The 23,787-nt window shown below is 49.1% G+C and overlaps 1 protein-coding gene across 5 annotated transcripts in view; it reads right to left on the reverse strand.

The window, feature by feature from the left end:
- Positions 1-590: 590 nt before the first annotated feature.
- STAMBPL1 (STAM binding protein like 1) overlaps positions 591-23,787 on the reverse strand; it is a 40,117-nt gene continuing 16,920 nt past the window's right edge. For 2 of the 5 annotated variants that reach the window (XM_020973614.2, XM_020973615.2), the window contains exons 2-11: positions 21,266-21,351; positions 17,485-17,702; positions 15,680-15,755; positions 12,825-12,920; positions 9,289-9,646; positions 8,029-8,153; positions 6,404-6,541; positions 3,900-4,012; positions 2,263-2,362; positions 591-899 (exon numbers count right to left, since the gene is read on the reverse strand). In XM_020973614.2, the coding sequence (XP_020829273.1) occupies positions 843-899; positions 2,263-2,362; positions 3,900-4,012; positions 6,404-6,541; positions 8,029-8,153; positions 9,289-9,646; positions 12,825-12,920; positions 15,680-15,755; positions 17,485-17,702; positions 21,266-21,295 (1,311 nt within the window). In that variant the 5' untranslated portion in view covers positions 21,296-21,351 and the 3' untranslated portion in view covers positions 591-842. Of the gene's footprint in view, positions 900-2,262; positions 3,527-3,899; positions 4,013-5,034; positions 5,249-6,403; positions 6,542-8,028; positions 8,154-9,288; positions 9,647-12,824; positions 12,921-15,679; positions 15,756-17,484; positions 17,703-21,265; positions 21,352-23,787 lie in introns of those variants that run through there. The other 3 variants (XR_013485140.1, XM_078150704.1, XR_002321887.2) reach the window with 3 other exon arrangements.

Here is a 23,787-nt window from a genome sequence, read left to right on the forward strand (position 1 = left end):
AAGTCTCGATGTGGAAGGTAAAGCTGTAGTGCCTAGCCCAGTGCCTGGAACATAGCAGATGCTTAATCATCGCTTACTGAAAGACTGATAAACTGCCGACTAACCATCCTCTTTGCGTGGTTATACAAACGTCTGAGGCCATAAGCATTTTTCTCAGAAATGGCACCTCCTCCTTGATCTCTCCCCTTAAATGCCAATGTTGTGGTTCTACAGAATCTGGCTTTACCGTTTCCCCCAAGCATTCTCCCTTTCCCTCCTCATTTCTGTTTAAAGCCCACTACTTGATGAGGTTTGCAGTTTTCATGCTTTCTGGTGTCCATAAAAAGGGACTGTCTCTTTGTTCAGCCTTTGGATATCGTGAGCTATGCTCCAATCTGGACACACCAAAGGCTGAGACTGAATATCAGAAGGGCGGCAGGGTCTTCACAGAGCTTCCCCATGCCTTAAATGGGAGGTCTGCTCAGAATATTTACTCAAAAGTTTCATTTACTGTTTGGTTTAACACTTTACCAGGGAAATGGGGACAAGTCCGAGACCTCACGAAAAACCCCAAAGCTCTGACAAGGCACATGAAAACCCCAATCACCATGTTGCTGTTTGCAACTCGATTTATTCTTTTTGGTACCCAAGGAGATTCCAGTTTACTGTCACCATAAGCTCCATCTTGAGTTGGAACATTCCCAACAGAAAACAGCAAAATGTGTGAAAGCAATAAATATCAAACCATCTGATCTAAAAGGTATAAATATAAAATATCAGTTCTGAAAACATCTTAAGAAAATCCAGCAGCTGTGTGTCCACAGGGGCAAGGGCATTGGGATGCCGTCTGTCTTTGAACTTCATCACCTCAGGTCCAGCACTGTGATGCTTATGTCTTGGCCCACCACATGCTTGCATGTCTAGAGGAGAGAGCAATTTGTTAAAGGCTGAAATATCTGATTAGGTAAATATTCTTTTAACATTTATCACCTGATCTTATTTGCACAGAACCCTGGATTTTGACCCAAGAATGACTCATTAACAGGCTGGTTTTCAATGGAGGAGTAAAGGTGGAAGAGGAGTGAGTATGATGTGGGTGTTCTCCTTACAACCACTAGAAATAAAAGCTATTTCACTTATTTCTACCAAAAGAGGGGGCAGAGGGAAAACAAAGAGGCAAAGTCTGATGAGGAGGAAAGAGCCTTGGAGTGAAATGGTGTGGGTGGGGGTTGGTCCTCCACCTGAGCAGTGTTAGTAGATGTGTCTGTGCTGACCAGACGGAGTCCCGTAGTGGAGGGCCACCTCCATGCGACCTGAGATTACCCCAAATCACAAAGAAGCAGAGGGCCTATGAAAAGAAGGATAGCTCTGGGGTCGCTGGCTTGGCCCTGGGCTGTTTGGCATTCTTATTAGCGAGTTAGATAAAAGCATAAACTGTACACTCCTCTGATTTACGGATGACCCCAAGCTGAGATAGACACTATAGAAGACAAAGTGACAGGTACTGGACCTGTGATTTTATTGGTATAAGGAACTCCCAGGGGAGGACACTCCCTCTACCGGTGTAAGCCAGCACCTTCTCTGCATCTTAGAGAGTGGCTGAGAGCACTGACTTGCTCAGGGTCACTCTGACATACCTCATTACCTTATATTACATTATCTTTGGTCCCAAGATACGAGTCAAATAGTTCAACCATGGAATTAACTCTCCTCCATAATGTTAGAGCATCTAGTATTGTGTTTCCTTGAAGTCACCTATCAACACCATGTCAGAATGGGGGAAGTGGAGACCTCTAATTGACTCTAATTGGGGGTCACTAGGTTAGAAATAAGCAGAAGGTTGTATAAACCGTGAACGATGAGACCCGTCCACACCAATGAACAACTGTGCCATATTGAATTGCTGAGGATGGAGAACTCCCAGTGTGAATACCTCCTCTATTAAAACAGATTGCAAATTGTCTATGGTGTAGTAAGTGAGTTCTATAGGGAGTTGCTTGAGACACAGAGAGGGAAAGTCCCTTGATCAAGAATATGGTGTGGGGGCAGCTAGGTGGCGCAGTGGATAGAGCACCAGCCCTGAAGTCAGGAGGACCTGAGTTCCAAGCCGGCCTCAAACCAAACATTTGACACTACTGGCTGTGTGACCCTGGGCAAGTCACTTAACCCCAATTGCCTAAAAAAAAAGAATATGGTGTGAAAGTGTCAGTGGTGAGATTCAAACCAGGCCTTCCCAGCACCCTGGCCTCCGTTCCTCCAGAAATGAACCAGTACTCTACTTACACTGAATAGCCTGGGATCCTTGGTGTGGGGGTGAAAGCCCTTCTTTTTACAAGCTGAGACCTCCAGCATCCCTGCATTGGTGAGTCGGAAGATGCCAGTACTGGAACAAGAGAAAACAGACTTATCTATGCCCACACTGCCTCCCTCTTTAAAAAGTAAACTCCAGGAGGGCAGGGGCCTGTTTTCTTTGGGCTTTTGATCCTCAGCGCCTAGTCTAGTGTCTACACATAGAAGGCACTCAGTAAACGATCGAGGGCTATATCCTGCATTTACTAAGAGGTACGTGTTGTGGATATTCCCAGGGGAATGGAAGCTGCCTGAAGGCAGGGAATGGCTTGTTTGTGTCAGACAACAAGCCTTTCTTGTGTTTGTTATTTGCCAGGCACTGTGCTGAGCCCTGGGGAGAGAAACAATAGCAAAGACAAAGTCTCTGCCTTCAGGAGCTCAGAGTCTCACAGACTGAGTAGAAGGAAGGTGACTTCAGAGCAGGGCTAAGGGGACCCTGGGGGGAACGACCAGGGAAGCTCCTGCTTCCTCTCTTTTCAAAGATATCAGCTCAGAAGAGAGCACCCATTGTGGCCACAACCATCCATGGCTGGCAATGGTGACATCTGCCCTAAGATCTCCGGGGGCTGCTGCCATGATTATCTGATCCAGTCCAACTCAGCAAGCATTGCCTCGAGCCAGGCTCTGCGTTGGGTAGAGGGAGTACAAAGACAAAATGAAAAATAGCCCCACTCCTCAAGGGGCTCCCATTCCATGGTGAGAATGAACATGCGCAGAGAGGAAAGATGCCTGTGATTATTTTAGGAGGGAGAAAGCATTGACAACTAGGGAGATCAGGGAGGGCGTCCTGTAGAAGGCGACACCTGAGCGCCTTCCTTGAAGGAAACTTGTGCAGTAAGGAGGGAGTGCATTCCAGGCCATGCAAAGGCAAGGAGGTGGGAGATAGAATGGCAAGTTTGAGGGACAGCAAGAGAGACAATCTGGCTGGAACACAATGCATGGAGGGAGAAGAGGGAAAATCAGTAAGCCTGGGCAGGGGATGGACAGTGAAGGGCTGCTGGCTCCCAGGATCACAGATTTAGAGCTGGAAGGAGTGTTAGAGATCACCTAGACCAACTGCTCCATTTTACAGAAAAGGAAACTGAGGCTGGGCACGGTGGAAAGGGCACTGGGCCTGGGGTCAAATATGAATGCAGACACTTACTAGCTGTGGGGTGTGAGAAAGTCTCTTAACTTCTGTTTGTCTCAGTCTCCTCATCTGTAAAATGTGTATAATAATAGCACCTACCTCTCAGGTTGTTGTAGGATCAAATGAGAATAATTGTAAAGCACTTAGCCCAGTGCCTAGCATGTAGCAGGGGCTTAATAAATGTTTGTTCCTTTCCCTCCTTCCCCCTTGCCTAAGGTCACCAGCGAGTAGGTGTCGGAGGCCATATTTGAACCCACGGCTTCCCAACTCCAAGTTCAGTCAGTGCTGTCTCAGGCATGTGCACAAAATGGAGGGGAGGGCGCAGTCCCACCCAAGCCCTTCCCTGACTCCTGCCACCTGTGGGCCAGGCCTCAGAGCAGGTTTGGAGGTGGGGAGCCGGCCTCCATGGATATCTCCCTGTGCCTCTCACTCCCAGACTCACTCCTTATGCTTGGGCGAGCAGACGATGGCGATGGCCTCTGGCAGCATGAGCTGGTAGGAGCAGTGCGTGTGCAGATCGACGCTGGACAAGAACGCCGTCTGTGTTGGGTGCGTCTGCGGAAAGAGACGGACAGCTTTTGCTAGAGAAAGCCCAGCTCCTTCCTCTCTGAGGCCGGGGCTAGCAGCCCTTCTCTGCTCTGCCTCTCTCTCCTTCTGCAAGGGAAAAGAAAGAACTGCCCCCCGCCATGATTCCTCCCTTCCCTGCCCTCCAGGAGCTTCCAACATGGCTCCGGGGCTCCAGAGAGAATCTGTGGAATGGGCTTCACAGCCCATTGGAGCTGTCAGTGGCCCATTGGCCATGAGTAGAGTCAGAAATTGTCACAAAACAGCCAGGGGATGAGGGGATCTGAGGGGCCAGCGAACTTTGGGGGCCCTAGGCAGGGAGCTGGGACTTCATTGGCTGCCAGGTTCTTCTTCAGCTGGATCACAGGGACCCGACACCCTAAAAGAAATTTGATTCAGACACTCTCTCCCAGGCCCCTGATTGCTCTCTTATACACCCAGACAGGCTGAAATACACACACCAATACTTTCTCAGACAGAGTCTCCACTGACATTCCCTGCTTACAGACTTTTCACTTTGAGGTGCAAGAGGACACAGAGCCATAGGAAGGGAGGGGGGTTTGTTAGGGAGGCAGCTTCTCACTAATTAATAACCCCCTCTGATGTATTCATCATCTTTGGGGAGGGGGTACTATTTAATTTAATATTAAATCTAATAGTCAAGTATTTATTATTAGAGATACTTACTATTTGTTATTAGTATTAGAGAGATGTCCAAATTAGCATGTCCTTCCTGCTGCCCCATTCCCTCGGACATGTCCCTACCCTAAGATGGTTTGAGGTAACATTTATAGGAATTTTGAAGAAGAAAAATCACAGTATGCAAAAAAAGGGAAAAAAATCCCCGACCCTCTGTTTTACTGTTGAAAACACATCAAGACCTTTGCTGTTAAATTTATAAATCCAGGTTTATTTATATTTATTTATATATTTATAAATCCAACCTTCCCTTTGGCTCAGGATTTAACACAAAGGGGCCCCTTAGCTCTGCATGGCTGTCCCATGTTCATTACCTCCACTTTCTCTTCAATGTGGGCAGCATGGTCATTTGGATCGCGAACGTCACTAACAGGTCATCTTTTCTTTGAGGGACAAGGCCAGCCAGAGTCTCTGGTGGTTGTTCCTTGAAGAAGTCACCCAGGACTTCCGAACGGCTTTCTCTTTCACCAGCAGATGAAGGGCAAAGCCAGCTTATCTTTGCAGACAGCACAATTCAAGGAGAAATGTCTGCATTATAAATGCATTGGAGAGAAGTAAGGGCGGGAGCAGGCCCAGTTTTAGGAACCCACATCCTTCTGTCCGAGGATGAGGAGAAGCACCTGACTGCAGCTTAGAATGGGCTTTCTTCAGGAACCACCACCCTCAAGGACATCATCTTAATAAGACATGTTCCTCAGAGAGCAGGCTGGCCTGCTGGTTCAGAGGAAGGTTCCAGTGTACTGAAGGGACATCTTATGGAGAATCCAGGGACCTGGTTTATTCAAGTTCTTTGTCTGATGCTTATTGCCTGCATGACCTTGGGTAGATCACTTAACTGCCCTGTGCCTCAGTTTCCTGCTCTGTAAAATAAGGAGGTTATGCTAGATGGACCCTGAGGTTCTTTCCAATGTTAGACTGAGGGTCCTCTGGTCCTGTGGCAGGACGAAGGTCAGTTAGCATCCCAGAATCTATAAGCTGGAAGGTGCTTCAGGGGCCAACTAGACAAACTGGGCCTGAATAAAAAATCCCCTCCACAGCATAAGATGTTCAATAAGCCACTTTTAAAAAGTGAGAAGACCTCCAATAAGGGAGAACTCATCATCCTGTGAAGCAGTTCACGGCATTGGGGAAGAACTCATTTTAGTCAAACTGAGTTTTCTGGTTGTCACCGAAAAATCCATGTGGAGGCCAGTCTGGACTGATCTAGCCATCTCCAAGGACTGAATGAATGGAAGAAGAAGAGCGGGCTGCCATGTTCTGGAGCAGGTCTTCAGGAAATGGGTCACCATTTGTCAGGCATGTATGCTAGAGAGGGTTCAGAATGGTGACTAGTCTCTGAGGTTCCTCCCAACTCTGAGATTCTGGGGTTCTGGAACATGCTTGGAAGGAATGTACTGTGGCCAGTATTACCCCACTCTTCCAGAGAAAGAGGTTGTAAGAAGTTATGGAACTTTCCTATGGTCATTAAGCTAATAAATTTAAGGTGTGGAATTTGAACCCAGGCCTTTCTTGATGTCAAGGCTCTTACCTCTAAGGGACGCTGCCTCTCCAGTATTTATACATAAATAATTAGCATGAGAAGCCAAAAGAAGATGGCTGTATCTTGTCATCACGTCCCCTTGGGCAAAATGGGCAACTGAAGACAAGACCCCGGAAGGAGTTGGGGTGAGGTGTGAAACTTACATGGATCCATCCTAGGGTGAGAAGGCTGTGCTGGTCCTGAATGCCGAACAGCTCCTCCACATTGGCTACGTCACAGTAGTCTGGGCCGGCCGACTGCTTTGGCACGATGACGTGGGTGATCATAAACTCATTATGTGTCTAAGAGAAGGTCAGTGAGAAGGCGCTCATCAGCAAGCATCCTCACACCAGGAAACAAAGGAGCACTGTCTCCCTGGGGAACAGGGAAAGAACCCTGTCTCCTGCCAAGGCTAGGTCCCAGCCCGGAAAGTGCCCAAGAGATAGGCAGAGCAGGTGTCAAGGGGCATCGAGCCTTGTGCCTGAGACCCCCAGGCAAAGTCTGTCATTCAAGGTGTAAGCTTCCTATTTAACCCAAAGCCAGGTGGCAAGACTTCCCTCGCTCTACTCCTTCCCTCCCTCCCTCCCTTCCATTCTTTCTTCCTTCCTTCCTTCCTCCCTCCCTTTCTTCCTTCCTTCCATTCTTTTTCCTTCCTTCCTCCCTCCCTCCCTCCCTCCCTCCCTCCCTTCCTTCCTTCCTCCCTTCCTTCCTTCCTTCCTTCCTTCCTTCCTTCCTTCCTTCCTTCCTTCCTTCCCACCTTCAGGGCTATTTTATTATATGAGATTGGTTCTGAAAGCTAAAGATGTTCATTATGGATTTCTAGCATTTTCAATGATCTCCTTTCCTTCTACAAACATTTTATTTGTGATCATATCAATAGTGATGGGGATATGACCTTTGCAACCTATACCGTAACAGAGGGCTCTAGAGTAATCTGTGACTCTGGCAGGGTGTAACCTAAAATCCTGGTCAGAAGTTGGCCAGAAGATGAAGTCTATGGTCTCTGACAACTGCCCAGTAGATTTATTTGATGATTGCTGGCTGAATACAGCCTGCATTCACATGTACTTTTGCTACCATATCCTGAAGAGGCCACAAAATCTTGGCGTGACTGTTTTGAAGACGTGATCTTAAAGATACAGTAAAGAAATCTATGTTCTCTGTGGATGACACCATTGAAGGTGTTGCTAAAGGTCCCAGAACATAAATCTAGGCCTTGAAGGGACCTCAGACCTGGCACCCTCCTTTCCCCTCTCTCATCTGGGGTAGACTAGATTGCCCTCCAGGTTTGTCTTAGCTCTCAGTCTGACACCCTACAATTCCATGATGTACTATTGAAGGAAATGAACTGCATCACTCTTGGCCTTACCACAAACAAAACCAAATGATGGGCAAGAGAGAGGAAAAACCAGTGGACAGCCTGTGGGCCCCAGTGGAATCCTTGAAACACCAGGAGAAATCAAGGAATGTCTCCAGCCCATTGGATTGTCCTTCACCCACCCCCCAGGGCATCTTATGGGAAGACATGGAAGGGAGTCCAACAGGATAGGGAGACAGGGATGGAGAGTGATCTGGGTGCTGGGAGGGAGTGTGTACACTGCAGAGATCCCAGACCCCTTGGAGGGCCTGAGGAACAATCGTGAGTGCAATTAGATGAGGAAATCTGTGAGGAGTGCTTAGAGGATTATTGAGATGTCAGCATTCATTCTCATCCTTGGTGGTGGCAGCACACCTTGCCACAGTAAAGCCCAAAACCCTGCCTGCAGAGGAAAGGCTGGAGCCCACATACCAGTTTTCCACAGAGAATTCCACAGGTTTCTATGCCCCTCACTGTGTTTGACTCAGCCAAGAGCAGGAATCGGTGACAGAGATCCCTGGGGAGCAGGACACATCGCAGGTCCTCCACCAGCAGGTCTGAAAAAGACGAGGAGAGACCAGGAGCTCAAGACTAGGGCCACTTGTTGTCCTGGAACATTCCTGGAGCAGAGCACACGGAGTGAGCATCCAGGCAAAGCCCGATACCCTTTGCTGCTGGAGCTCATTTTGTGTTAAAGACGGCACAGAGCTAAGAGTTAAGACCAAGGATGCTGGAAAAGCAAGAGCCTTGCTGGGACTCAAATCACTCCAATGCAAGAAAGCACACGTTCAGTGTTCACTATCTCCAGCCCATGATGCCAAGCACAGAGAGAGACAAAAAACAATCCTTCCCTCAAGGAATTTATTTTCTACTGGGGTGTACAACAGTTAAATAGCTAAGAAAGTGAGGTCATTTGGAGAGGGAGAGCGTACTGATGGGTAGGGGCATCAGGAAAGTCTTCCTGTAGGAAGTGGTCCATGAGCTGAGCCTTGAAGAGTGTTAAGGATTCTAAGAAACAGAGATGAAAAGAGGGTGCATTTCAGACGTGTGAAGATGGGAAATAGAATGTGCCCCCAAAAATGGGCCAGTGGGGCTGGAACATGGAGAGAAGTAATGGGAAATAAGGCTAGAAAGGTAGGGATGAGCCAGACTCAAGCAAAAAGTGTTGAATTTAAAAGTATTTCCATGCCCACTGGTCATTATAGAGACTCCAATCCATAACATGATAAATGACAATCCTTGAAAGATCATCACCACATACAATAACTGCTTATTATTAAAGGGGCAGCTAGGTGGTGCAGTGGATAGAGCACCAGCCCTGGAGTCAGGAGGACCTGAGTTCAAATCCGGCCTCAGACACATAACACTTAGTAGCTGTGTTGACCCTGGGCAAGTCACTTAACCCCATTGCCTAGCCAAAAAAAAAATACAAAAACAAAACCACATATTAACATTATTTGTGTCCTATTGTATTTGTAGTTGTTCTGTTAAATATTTCCCAATTATATTTTAATCTGGCCGGTGTTTGACGCCTCAGGTGTATACCATGGAAAGTGAGGTTGCATTTGAAAGGGCTCCTGAAAATTCTGCCAGAAGACACGCAGGCCCCACCCAAAGGCTCGGCTCCTAAGTATGGCGCCAATGGCCAAGCTTGCCGCAGGCCAGGGACGTCCTAGACGTCCCATTACTCACTCTGGACAGCGCTCAGAGCGGTCGCTGGCTTCAACGCTCTGTTCACCGGTGGCGACTGGCCAGCATAGGTGAGAGCATCGCTTCTAGGAGCTTGATCCGAAAAGACGCCAAGGGAGGGTCTGTTCTGATGAGGGGAGAAGCAAGACAGGGCGTTGCCATCAGTCTGCTCGGACAGCACCGGGGCCTCCTTGCTGCGCAGTTGGTCTCTGGCCAGCTCTTGCTTCCTGAGCTGGTCTTCGAAGAAGTGGAACTGTTCTGTCTCCAGCTGCTGCCGCCGCATCTGCGCAATCCGCTGCTTCTCCGCCTCGATCAATCGCTGGTGCTCCAGCTTCCTCAGGACGTCTGCTTTGTATTTGTTCTGAAACAAAAGCATGTAAGCCCGCGCTTTCCTCAGAGGGTGTCCCCAACTGCAAAGGCTGTACCAGGGCAAACGGGCACTCAGGATTGTTTTGTGCCAGAGGGGGCACAGCCGGGCGCTCCTAAGGGGTCACAAACCTCCTCAGAAACACTCCGCAAAGCATTTCCAAATCCCCATGTTATCAGAGGTGTGTGCCAGCAATATACGTTTAAATCTGGAGGGGAACGAGCCTAACCCTGCTTCACTTTACAGATGAGGAAACTGAGGGAGAGAATGGGGAAGTGCTCTGCCCAGATTCACAAAGGGATCGAGTAGCAAAGCTGAGGTTGGAACCCAGAGTCCTGAGCGCAGGGACTGATCTGAGGAGGGCTGCCCAGCCAGCGATGTATGAGGACGCAGGGCTAGCCCTCTTCCAGCACATCCCTTTGCCAACCTTCTCTTCCAAGACCACCTTGGGTTGACTCTCTGTGGATCTTGTAGGAACGCAGTAATGTGCACGTTTCCCATTAAAACACAAGCTCCTTCAGGACAGGGACTGTTTTTGACTTTTCTTTGTATTCTTGGCACTCAGCACAGAGGCAGGCATGTAGTAAGCACTTAATAAATGTTTTTTGATTGGCTGACTTTTCTCTGGCTTTATTGCTACTCCAAACATAGTATTGGAATGCAGGAAGTCATATGACAAAGCTCTAGATCTGAGATTTATAGGCAGCTTGGTGCCACAGTGAATACAGCCTTGGAGCCCATGAAGTAAACATTTATTGAGTGCCTACTATGTGCTACGCTATGTGTTAAGTGACAGGGATACATAAAGAGGTGAAAGACAGTCTCTACCCTCAAGAAGCTTACAATCTAATAGGGGAGAAAACATGCAAACATACATATATATGTATATATCAAGCTATATACAATAATGAACAGAAAGAAGGCAAGAGGGGTTGGGGAAGGCTTCTTGTAGAAAGTAGGATCTTAGTTGAGACTTAAAGGAAGCCAGCGAGGTCAGTAGGCAGAATGGAGGAGATGGTGTTCTACATCCAGAGGTCAAAAACCTCCACAGCTGAGAGACACCGTCTTGTCTGTGGAACAACCAGGAGACCAGTGTCAGGATCCAGAAAATCTGAGTTTGATTCTGGCCTCAGACACTTACTAGCCATGTGATTTGGGGCAAAGCTCTTAACCGCTTTCTGCCTCAGTTTCCTCAACTGTGAAATGGGAAGGAATCCTAATAACACCTACCCAGGGTTGTTCTGAGGATCAAATGAGGTAATGTTTGTAAAGTGTTTAACACAGTCCATGGCACGTGGCAGCCATTTTTAAAATTAAATTTTAATTTTAAATTAAATTTGAATTGTCAGCTAGAAGGACCTTGGAGGACATCTGGCTCGACATCCCCCTTTTCCAGATGGGAGCCTTGGGAAGTCACTTGCTCAGGTCACACAACAGGCAGACAGTGGCAGGATATGAACCTGGATCCTCAGACTCAAAGCCAAGCCTTCTCTCAATGCACTCTGTGACCTCAGCGACCTTCCCCCTGGTGTCTGTTAGGGCAGTCTGGCTTCTCTTCCCTGCAGAGCTCAGGCCCCATCGCTTTTCTCCTGGACTCTTTAGTCTCCTAACTGGTCTCCCTGTCTCTGGCTCCTTCTCCCTGCTTCTCCTTCCCACATCTGCCACTGTGACTGTCCAAGTGCAGGTTTGAGCGTACTGCTCCTCCCACCCCCTCCACCTCAATAAACTCCAATGGCTCCCTATTACCCACAGGATCAGATAGAAACTTGTCCTTGGCGGTATTCAAAGCTCTGGAGGACCTGGCCCCCACTTGACCTTTCCAGCCTTATTACCCATTACTTGCGCTCACATGCACTCTGGTCCAGCCACACTGGCCCACTTTGCTGTTCCAATGATGCTTCATGTCCATCTCCATTTTGGCATCCCTCCTACCTAGAATGTACTTTCTCCTTACCTCCACCTCTCAGAATCCCAGCTCCCTTCAATATTCAACTCTAGGGCCATTTTTTTATAGGCAACTGGGGTTAAGTGACTTGCCCAGGGTCACACAGCTAGTAAGTGTCACGTGTTTGGTGTAATGCCGGATTTGAACTCAGGTCCTCCTGACTTCAGGGCTGGTGCTCTGTCTACTGCGCCACCTAGCTGCCCATCTAGGGCCAATTTCTACATGAAGTCTTACCTGTTGCTAGTGCCTTCTCCCCTCCCCCTCCCCTATCTTACATATTCCATTTTGTGTATGACTACCCATGTATACATTTACCTCCCTGATAGAATATAAGCCCTCTGAGGTCAGGGACTGTTTTGCTCTTGTACTTTTAAGCAAACCACCTTGCACATAGTAGGTGCTTTAAAAATGCTCGTTAATTTGGTTGACTGTGTCCAGGAAGGCCTGGACAGCCATTTCCAAAGTTCATACCAATGGGCCGCCATGCAATAATGACGTTGAGGAGCCACGATGAAGCCAAAGAGACAAGTGAAAAACGTGCCTTTGGAAAAATGCGAGAGAAAGTGAGTGGATTCATTCCCTGAAGTCTGAAGTCTGGGGTCTGGGCTTGGGCCATTCTCTTTCATTCTCTGTTTGGGGCCAGGCTTCTTCCTAGATAAGGATCTGCAAGATGCCTCACCTCCCGGCTGGAAGGGACGACTTCCAACAGAACTTGTCAAGCAGCCACAAGACCCCAGATTCAAAGCGATAAAAGAGGGCACAGTACCCAACCTTCCAAGCCACTCTTGTGCAGTCCTGACCCAGCAGTGGCCCAAGTCAAGATTCAGAGCCTCATCCTCTGACCCAATATACTCCGGCCCAGGTCTGCCAGGGACTGGCCCCTCCCCTCCGCTGACCCTTGAGCTGTGTCTTCTCGGCTAGCCAAGAGCTTCCATCTATACCCCTGCAAAGTGGGCACACTCAGGGCAAAGAGCCCACTTTAAATCAGGGCCAGAAATCCATCTTCTAACACTTTGCTTTATTAGCTGCAGCAGAGAAGTGGAGAGACCGCAGGCTGGCGGAAATGCTCTGCTTGAGAATTAGGGGCATGAATTTTTCATCAACTTTGACATCATCATGGTGTTAATTTTTCATTGGGGTGCCTAGTACGTTTGAGAGATGCATCACACAGAAATGAGACTGAAGGAAATATTCAAAGATAATGAACAGCACAGTTGCCCCACTTACTTTGCTTTGCAAGCATTCTTGGTACTCCGCATTATATTTCTTTAAAAGATCCTTTTTCAATTCATCTGTCCTTGGGAAGGCAATCTCCTTCAGTTTCTTTTAAAAATATATATACAGATTGATTAGTGGGGATTTCAGGAAGACACTTTCAGATCAACAGCTGGGGAGTAGAATGAGTCAAGGAACATGAAAGCAAATGGAAAAACGCAAAATAAATCTGTCTTTCTTAAGGGACACAAGTGGAGTTCGAAGAGAGCCCTGAGTCTAAATCCCCTATTGCACAGAGGGGAAACTGAGGTCCGGCAGGTCAGGTGACCTAGGATCCCAGGATGCCAGGGTCCGTAGTCCCCAAGGGACCACAGAGGTCATTTTAAAGTCTCAGAGGGATTGAGACTTCTCCAAGGTCACACGCCAATGAAGCATCAGAGTTAGAATTTGAACACAGTACCCTGGACTCCAAGTTTGGCAGGCACTCTCCATGGCACTACTCCCACAGGTATTGAGTGGCAGAGAAAAGATTCAGGCCTGGGGTGTTTGGTTCTGAATACAAGGCTCTTCACTCTATTTGAAAATGTTTAGACAAGGGAACTTGGGGGTAGTGGGATGGAGTGTCTCAACTCAAGTTTTCATTGGTTTCAGGAGCTGAGGAGGAAACTCCTTTCACTGATGGAGGTCAGCAAACTCTTGGGAATGCTGAAAGGAGTTGTCCTGGGTCACAAAGCCTATAAACTGTGTTAAAGGCAGGACTCAAACCCAGGCCAGCTCTTTACCCACTAGGCCGCACTGCTTCTCCTCAGAGTAAATAATCACCATTTCTCTCACAGGCAATGGCCCCTGGAGAAAGTCCATGTGGGCTGGACTGAAGAGCAGCCATCAGCAGGACCTCCTGACTTGGAAGGAAACACAGTACTTATTCTATGTGAAGTGCCAGTGGCCAGCTCTGGTACAGAACTTCCACCTCTTTCAAAAAGGAACAACTTTGAAAGAATTTAAGAGAATAGCAAAAATAAACCAGGAGAAGCTATTTAATATTTATGTTTAGGACTAGACTGGCCAGAGCTGGCCTTGGAAGTCTTGGCCTCAAGTCCTGCATCTGACACGTGTGATGCTGGGCAAGTCAGTCAATCTCAGTGTCCCAGAGTCATGCTCTAAGACGGTAAATGCATAGAAAGTTAGAAGGGCTTCCTCTGAATACCAAGGACAGGCCCAGGCTCTACGTTCCTCAGCCACTCCTGGATTCCTTGAAGACTCAGCTCCACTCTGGCCTTCTGAGGAAGGCCTTTCTGGGTCTGTCCCCAGACCCCCACCCACTCCCATCAGATCCACTCTCACCTTCTGCAGGAGGCCTTTCTGGGTCCCCAGACCCCCACCCACTCCCATCAGATTGGCTCCCACCTTCTGCAGGAGGCCTTTCTGGGTCTGTCCCCAGCCCCCCACCCACTCCCATGAGATCCGCTCCCACCTTCTGCAGGAGGACTTTCTGGGTCTGTCCCCAGCCCCACACCCACTGCTATCAGATCTGGTCCCACCTTCCACAGGAGACCTTTCTGGGTCTGTCTCCAGCCCCACCACCCACTCCCATCAGATCTGGTCCCACCTTCCACAGGAGACCTTTCTAGGTCTGTCCCCAGCCCCCCCCCCCCACTGCCATCAGACCATTCCTTTGAGCATGACTTGTCCACATCTTGTGTGCACCTTGTGATAGGCACATGGGACTGTTTTTCTTCTTCGTGTCTGTACCCCCAGTGCTTGGCACATAGTAAGTGTGTGCTTGATAACTAAATGCTTGCCTCCTGGCTCTTCTAGGGCAGGCAAAGCCTAACAGATAGAAGAGTGGGCCTGGGGCCAAATCCCATCTTGGACCCTCTTGTGGCCCTGAGCAGATCATTGCACATCTGACCCTCGGGCAGCACAAGGAGACTCATCTCCTGGGTTAGAGAGTGCTGGCATGGGCAATGTGGAGGGTGTTCAGACACTGATGGGATCACATGTGCTTGACGTGCTGATCTAGGTACTACCAGGATTTCAGGATGTATGTCCAGTGATTTCCACAATAAAACAAATGTGACTTTGACCCTTGCAGTGCCAGGATGTGGCTGTATGGGAGCTCTCTCTGCTAGCCCACACCACAAGCCCTCCACACCTCACAAGTTGGGCTTTTTGAGTAGTTGTGCTGAAAAACAGGGATCCCCGGTGGCCATGGTCATGGTGATGAGCCTCTAGGGGCCGAGAGGGCTGATCCTAAGCACATTTAGAGTTAGGCCCATCACTGAGCCCTCCCTTAAACCTCATGAGACCCACCAGAGCTCAGGCTCCCAAGCAGGGCCTTGCACAGGGTCAGCCGTGCACTATGATGAGCATTGGAGAAGCAAAATTCCCTAGACTCACTGCCACAGTCTTCCTCCCTGTCTGGAGCACCCCATCCCCTCCCCCTTCTCCTTCCAGCTCTAAAGCCAGGTCCACACGGGCAAAAGTACTTGGCTTGGGCACAAACACTGAATTTGTACAGCTGCCTTAAAATGGCACCCACCCCGACCCTCACAAGGGATGGGGCTGCAGCTGCTGTTTAAGAGTGCTGGGTTTGGTCCCTTGCTCATGGAGTGTGTCTCAGGCTCATTCTTGCTGAGAAGAAACAAGTGGAAGGACGGCTTTCCCACCACCTGGTGAGTGACCAGGTGGCCCCATGCCAGCGGCCCGAGGATGGTTAGTGTCAGTGAAGCCCCCTCCCCACTGTGACCAGTAATGGTGACAGAGCGGCCAAACAGAAATCTAAATGACTGAAGGCTGGGGCATGGGGGTGCTGGCGGGGAGAGCGGAAGGGGCGCCTGATGCCCAGCGGGGCGGCCCCCCGGTACCTTCATGATATCCTGTTTTTCTGGGATTACACACTGCTGATAGTCTCTGTGGCTAGGCAGCTTCTCCACGAAGAGGCTGGAAGAGGAAAGAAGGGACCTTTTGCTTTATGTGACAATAGAAGATGCGCCGTGTCTGTGAGGAAAGGAATAAGGGTCTTTTCATACATGAAATGTTTAATTCACTCCTGCTCCCACCTGGTTTTCTTCTACTGCGTTTGCCTAGTCAGCTCCAGGCCAAGGTCACAGACTGGGCCTTGGCATCAGCCAGAGGCAGTGTGGTTCAGTGGGTAGAGCCCTGGTCTGGGGGCTTCCAACATAGTTCATCTCACCCCCAGGCTGAGGCTCTATCTTTCCCACTTCCTCAGGAAGGCACAGAACAGAGAAGTCAACAAGAGTTTATCAGCTTGTGATTTCTGCCTCAGAAGCCCTAAAGGGTTGGAGAAGGGCCAGTGCCTGAGGCAAGGGGTGGGGACGCCTCCTCCGTTCACGTTTATGAGATAATGCCTAGAAAACAGAAAGCCTGGCCACAGCCATGGAATGCCTCCTACCAGGCTCATAGAAAACCCCGTTAGCAGCTAAGAACAGAGGGGAGCAAGATGGGGGTGAACACCCTTTAATTTCCCCCTTGGCAGGAAGTCGGGAATAAGGCTGCTTGCTTTTCTGCCCTCGCTAAATAACTCACCTAGCTCCTTTCTCAAGCCTCCTCCCAGGCTGTGAACTTCCAGAAGACCAGCATAAAATGGGAGCCTGAAGCAATAGATGAGCCTGGGCTCCAGAGACAGTGGAGAAGTTAGCCCTTGTAAAGAGGCTTCCTCCCAGCAATGGCAGGGACCCAGCCGGGCTGTGGGACTGCCCCGTTAGCCCAATACATCCACAAAATGTGTCGTTAACATAACTTGTGGCATGGAAGCAATATAGCCAGACTCAGAGATGTTAAGCGATGTGCCTCTGGTCACACAGCAGCTTCTGAACTCATCTTCCTGAACCCAAGCCCATCTGCTATGCCATCCACTGGCTCCCATCCTCTGGCTGTGTGACATTGGGAAAGTCACCCAGCCTTTTAAAATCTCACCTACATGGGGCAGCTAGGTGATGCAGTGGATGGAGCACTGGCCCTGAATTCAGGAGTGCCTGAGTTCAAATACGGTCTCAGACCAAACACTTGACACTTATTAGCTGGGTGACCCTGGGCAAGTCACTTAACCCCAATTGACTTAAAAAAATAAAATAAAATAAAATCTCATCTACTAGCTGTGTGACCCCGGGCAAGTCACTTATCTCTTATTTGCCTCAGTGTCCCCATCAGTAAAATGGGAGTAATGATAGCACCTACCTCCCAGGGCTGTTGTTAAGAGATAATAGGAAAGGTACTTTACAAATCTCAAAGTGCAATATGAATGCTAGCCATTATCATTATCATTGCTGCTGTGGTTTGGTTTTATCTAGGTCCCAGAGCTAGTGAGCACCAGAGGCGGACTGGACTCTAGGATATCAATAAATCCATCAACCAGCATTTATTAAGCTTTGATGATGTGCCAGAGATACAAAGACAAAATGAAGCCGTTCCTGCCCTCAAGCAGCTTACATTCTATTCTTCCTCGGTTACCTCCCATCATGTAATCTACCTGCTGCCCCACAGCACACCAGCCCCTTTCATCCATGACAAAATGGAGGTCCCAGTCTGGGTCAGGGGCCCTTCCACGGTTACATGGTTAGCCAGTGAGATGCAGGGCTAGACCCTGCCCTCCACCTCTGTCTCCTGACTCCCAGCCCAATGTGTGACGGGATGAGCACAGAAGACTTACGTTATAAACTTATTATAGAGGACAAAGGCATTTTCCAAGTTTCCTTCCTCCAGGTACACAGACGCCATTCTCTCCATCTCCACCCCAGATCGGAAATAGCGGCGCGGAGTGATGTCTTCATTGATGGTGATGTTGCATCCTAGCTTGCTCAAGGCCCGGACCCGTTCTTCGGGGCTCAGGGACACATCTGTGTGGTCCGGCTCGGCAGCTAACTTTTTCTGCAAAGCAACATGGGAACCACAGCTAGTGTGAGTCCAGGAAGGATGCTCTCCTAACCTTCTCCCTGGTGAGGCAGGATGGGAGGCTCAACCCTTGAATGGTGCTTGGAGGTCAGCCCACACAGCTCTAACGAAGGACCATAGATCTCCAGCTAGAATGTACCTTGGAGGCCTCTAGCTCAAGGTCGTGCAGGTATGAAATAGAAAGCCAGGATGTGAACCCTGGTTCTCTGACTCCAAGCCCAGGGCACTTTCTACTGGGCCAATGTCTCCACCAAAGGGGAGCTGTGGGTGGTGGTTAAAGTGGGAAATGTAGGAAATGTGTGTACTCTGTTTTGAAAATCCCGTTCCTTTCTGTGCGACAGCGAGGTGTCCAGATGTATAATCCAATCCAACCCAATCCAATAATCTTTAGTGTAATTCAATAATAATAATAATTCATTGTGTATTGTATATTGTGTATTGTGTAATTGTGTAAGTAAGACACTCTGTCTGGCCCCAAAGGTTCAAAGACAAAAGTAAAACAGTCCTAGAATCTTACTTTCCAAAGGAATCAAAGTCATAACCAGGACTTATTATAACCAAGCCAAGACACTGGGGAGGAGGTGACATGGAGGACTGTCTGCATGGGGCTGGGTGGTCGCCCTAGTGTCTAGCCCAGCCAGCAGTGCCCAACCTTTCGATCCCCATGAGGAGAGAGAGGCAGGTGGGGGATTCCAGAAGCATGAAAAGGTGAGCCCTGGATGAGGGGGCTCTGTGGCAATGGGACCCAGGGATTGGTAGCCCAGGGCCAGATGAGAAATAAGGAGTAGGTTGTGTGGGGAGTGAGCGCTACTCCTCAATGTTTATTCTGTGGTACAAAGCCCCAGTGGCCAACCCTGATTAAATCTGACTGGTGCCTCCAAAAATCTATCCCAGTAGAAGACAAATGCAATACCTAAGAGCTCCAGAGGATTCACCAAATATTTACTAAATACCTCTTATGAGTCTTACTAAGTGGGGATCTGGGAAGGGTTCTTTCCTTGGGTCCACCCCCTTGACCTAAATCCCTCAGCTTACTGAGTCACTGAGTGCTATGACACGGAGCTAGAAAGTCCTGGGTTCAAATCTCACTTCTGATATTTCCTAATCCTGTGCAACCAAGGCCAAGGCATCTAAGCTCTTTGAGGCTTGGTTTCCTTATCTGCAAAATGGGGGCATTTTATCTCACAGGGTGTTGAGAGGCAAGGATGAGATTAAGATACGTTTAAGCACTCTCTAAGCTTTAACAGATCAATGCTGGTTGTTCTTGGGGTGCTTATCGTCATTCCTGTGACTGTTATCATCTGCACACCCGCCTGAATTCTTTGAAAGAATTAAGCCATCTGAGCCTCGGCAGGGGATCCCGGGACCAGAGAGAGAGAGCTAAAGTGAGAAGGGAGGGACCTCAGAACTTCTCCCTTTTCAGAGATGAGGAAACCGTCCCAGAGAGGTTGGGACTTGCCCAAAGTCATTGTGACTGGCTGAGCTAGGATTTGAACCTGGGTTCTGGCCCCAAATTTATTGCTCTTTCCATGACACACCGCTGCCTCTACCTAAGCACCCAGGTGGCACAGTGGAGGGAGCACTGGACCTGGGATCAGGAAGCTCTGAGGGTCAAATCTAGCCTCGGGCACTTTCTAGCTGTGTGACCCTGGGTAAGTCACTTCACCTCTGTCTGTTTCAGTTTCCTTCTCTGTAAAATAGGGATGATCAAAGTGTCTACCACAGGCTTATCATGAGGATATTTACATAGTGCTCAGCACAGAGCCTGGCAGGCAGCAGGTGTCTAATAAATGCAATTTCCTTCCTTCCTCTCTGTTCTGTGATGCCCCCATTCTTAGATGTCAGCACCCCACAATCCTCGGGGGGGAGCCTTGAACACCGCTGAAGCAAGCCTCCCTAATGTACGAGAACCTTCTCCTCTTACATTTATCGGAGACTTGAAGGGAACTGAGAAAACACTTGCTATACAGTTGCTTTTTCACCCTCTCCTCCCCCAGACTGGTTCCAGATGTGAAACCCACTTTAATTCAGGTCAGCCAGCATGTACTAAATGCCTGCTATGTGCCAACCAGGCACATGGAGACAAGAAGGAAGGCATGTCTGCTGCCCGCCTCCTGGCAGACGGGGACGGACTCAGGGCACAGAAGGTGCCGTCCATTTTTTTTGGCCACGTGGAGAATTGTTGTACGTGACTAGGCATATTTGTTACAAGCTTATCTAGTGGGGTCAAGGGGAAGAGGAAGGGATAAAACACAGATTTTTGATCATTGAAAACAATAAAATTAAATTAAAAAACCCAATAGCTTCTGTCCTCAAGAAGTTTATTTTTGAGTGGAATCAAAGTCCTAAGTAGGAATTCTTTATCATTTGAGCATTGCAGTAACCCTAAGAAATGAGTGATATGGATATTATTATCCCCATTTTATAGAAGAGGAAGTTGAGGCTCAGAGCAAAAGTGGCTTATCAAGAACCAGAGGTAAGATTCAAGCCCAGGTTTCTCCTGACTCCAAACGGTGCGATCCTTCCACTACACCTCTCTGCCTCTTACCGAGCTCTAAATTAAGAAGCTTCTTTTTCTTTTTCACCCAACATCCTCAACAAGGCTTGCAGGCTGGGCATGGCAGGAAGTCAGTCATCCTTTAGAGAGAAACTAGAAATTCAATAGAAATTGGGGCATTTTCTGAGAGGAGAAATGAAACTGAGTCAAGCCAGGTTTGTCTTGGGCAGGGACCCCATGACAATGCTTGGTATGCTTCTGATGCGGTGCTAAGAAATGGACTTTCCCACTGAGCGATTCCAGGCCCCACGGTGGGGCTGGGGAACAGCCAAAGTGGTCTGGGGATTGCTGGGCCCCTTGGGTGGATGCCTCCAGACAGTCCTAACCTTCCACACATGAATCATCCTATCCCATTGGGCCCAATGAGTGCCCAGCGCTCACTTGCTACCCAGTGGAAGCCTGGTTTACCCAAAGTGCCCCCAAAAAGGCCGTCCTCCCATGATGGGCCAGACTCATGCAAAATGCAGGCGTATGCAGAGCTGCCCAGTTGTTTTTAGACCTGATGAGGTGGCAGCGATATTCATCACTTCCTCAAAGGAGGAGATGAGGAGGGTGCCAGGCGGCTGCAGAGAGGCCCTCTGTTAGGCAGCCCCAAGTGTGGTCCATGGCCACGGTCTGGACTTTTGTATATATAGTGAGTGTGTGTGTGTGTGTGTGTGTGTGTGTGTGTGTGTGTGTGTATGTGGAGAGAGAGAGAGAGAGAAAGGGGGGGGAATGTGAGTGGGAGTGTGTACGTATAAATGTTTTTGTGAGTGTATATGTATGAGAGTATGGGAGTATATGTGTGTGTGAGAGTATGTGTGTAAGGGTGTTTGTGTGTGAGAGCATGCAAGTATCTGTGAACACGTGAGTGTATGTATGTGTGAGTACGTGAGTATATGCGTGAGTGTGTATGAGCACATTTGTGAGTATACGTGTGCATGTGAGTGTGTGCACGGTCACCTTTTTAAAAGGACATAACGAGCATCAGCTGGGGACATACCAGAGCATTCACAGTCAAAGGCTGATCCATGGTGGTCTGTCTGTCTGCAAATGAAGATCTTCAAAGTTCCTTTTCAGTTTCTGCATCTGTTGACAAAAGACAAAACCATAGGGGAAATCAGTCCATGAGCTGGCATGAACTCGACTCAGCCACCATTTCCGAAGGAAGGCTCTGCTCCATGCCGGGTCCTGTGCTCGGTGCTGGAGACAGAAAAGGCAACATGGAACCAGCCCCTGGCCTCAAGGATTCCCATTCTCATCTAGAAAGCTGATCAGCCAGCACAAAGTCGCATTGGCAGTCAATTTATTTCTATTGTTGTGGACTTCCCTGACATTTATGAATTAATGTGAGCAGTCATCTGATGCAGTCTGGTGCAAAGGACAGAGTCTGGGAGTCCAGAACCCCGAGCCTCCAGTCCTGCCTGACACACACTGGCTGTGTGACCCTGGGCAAATAACTTAACTTCTCTGTGGCCCAGGCAACTCTCTAAGACTGTCGGGGACAGATCAGGCACCAGCCTTCCATGGGAAAGGGAGTTTCCTCCATCAATTAAGTGACAGGTCTGCTCTTAAAAAAAAATCCTGAAAAATGCACGTGATTCTGTGTGCTGTATTTACAGCGATATCACTGGCGAATGGTGGAATGCCAGCAGGGGAAGGGCCTGGAGATATCGGTTGTCGCAGCGACGCTCACAGGATGGCTGATTTGGGAGGGTCCGGAGCACCGAGGCCCACTAGTTCAAACCATGAGCAAAGGAAGTCGTCTGGCTTCTTTCCAGGGAGCCGGGAGCTCCCTCCCTCCATGGAAGCCCACCACATAGTGGGGGGTTTCCTTACATACAGTCTAATTTGGCTTCTTTGTAACTTTCTCCCATTGCCCTCGGTTAGTCAGTCAACAATCGTTCATAAAGAGCTGACTATGCGTCAGGCACAGTGCACTCTGGGGCCAAGCAAACAAGTCAGATGCCTCCTTCCCGTGACAGGTGTCCAATACTTGACTATGGCTCCCTCGTCCATCCTGACTCTCCTCCAGATGAAACACCCCAGGTCCTTCACCCACTTCTCCGATTATACCCAGAGGGGGCTTTCCACTCTCCCGGTTGCCCCCCTCTGACCATTCTCCAGCTTATCAACCTTTCCTCCTCACTTCTGGTCCCTTTCCTCATCTTACAGATAAGGACACTGAAGCCAGGAGATGTCAATGCTGGGCTCAAAGTTAGTAAATGACAGAATAGGATTACCGTGGACACTTAGGGGATGGAGAGGCTGACCACCATGGTCTGGGCTAGTTTGAGACTTCCTGAAGGTGGGGAGCAGGAGGGCTGGATTTGAGATGGGCCTCAAAGGAAGGGTGGGATGAGGCTGAACACAGGGGAGCACAGGAGGAGGGATGTCACCACGGGAGAGGGGTACAGCCTGAGGAAGGGCCCAGAGGCTAGCACGGCCAGTGTGCAGGGATTCCTGTCTGCACCCTCCAGCCCAACCAGCTTGTGCAGCCTAAAAATAGCCTTTGGGCCTCAGAAGCAAAGCTGACTCAGGTCTGGAGCCCAGGAAACCCGGACACGGAGAGGCCTCTATTTACTCTGCAGCTGCAAACCTGCTAATCTGTCCAGCCTCACTGAATGCAGGCAGGAAGATTTGGGGAAGTAAGACTTCTCAGACAGAGGAGGGAAAGGGAGGGGAAAAGGTTAACTACCAGGAGATCCAGCAGGCAAGTCCCTGATAGTGGAAGCACATGGCGCTCTAGGGAGAAGCTAAGGGGAGTTACCTTCCCTCTCTCCTCCTCCCTCCCTTCTTCCTTCCTTCCCTCCCTCTTTCTCTTTCCTCCCTCCCTCCCTTTTTCTTCCTTCCTTCCTTCCTTCCTTCCTTCCTTCCTTCCTTCCTTCCTTCCTTCCTTCCTTCCTTCCTTCCTTCCTTCCTTCCTTCCTTCTCTCCCTCCTTCCTTCCTTCCCTCCTTCCTTTCCTCCCTCCTTCTTTCTTTCCTTCCTTCCTTCCCTCGCACTCTTCAATCCTTTCCAATCTGTCTGCTGACCTCATCACTCAGAGCTCTGGCCAAGGTTACCATCAATCTCCCACTTGCCAAACTGGACAGTCTTTTCTCATTCCTCATTCTTATTTCCCTGTCTGCAGCAGCTGACATCCTTGACCACTCCTCCTGGACACTCCCTTCCCGCTGTGTATTTATGACACCATGCTCTCTCCTGGTTCTCCTCCTATCTGTGGGATCACTCCCTCTCAGTCTCCTTTGCTGGTTCATCATCCACACCACACACATCAAACAGGTGGCCCCTGAGCCGCCGGTGGCCCCCAACACTCCCAAGTGTGGCCCACACCAGATTAAAATGTTAACTAGAAAATACAATATTTAACAAAATAAATGAAATACAACAAAACATAGATAATATAACATTTTAAACCTCAGATTCTGCAGCTCTGCATCCCATCGTGGGGATGGGTCTCTGGGAGCAAATGCAGAGATCAGGAGGGTGAGCCTGGGCGCCAGCAGATTCCTCCAAAGGCTGA

This window comes from Phascolarctos cinereus, unplaced genomic scaffold (genome assembly GCF_003287225.1).
Source record: "Phascolarctos cinereus isolate Bilbo 61053 unplaced genomic scaffold, phaCin_HiC Scaffold_3;HRSCAF=262, whole genome shotgun sequence".
Classification (NCBI taxonomy): domain Eukaryota; kingdom Metazoa; phylum Chordata; class Mammalia; order Diprotodontia; family Phascolarctidae; genus Phascolarctos; species Phascolarctos cinereus.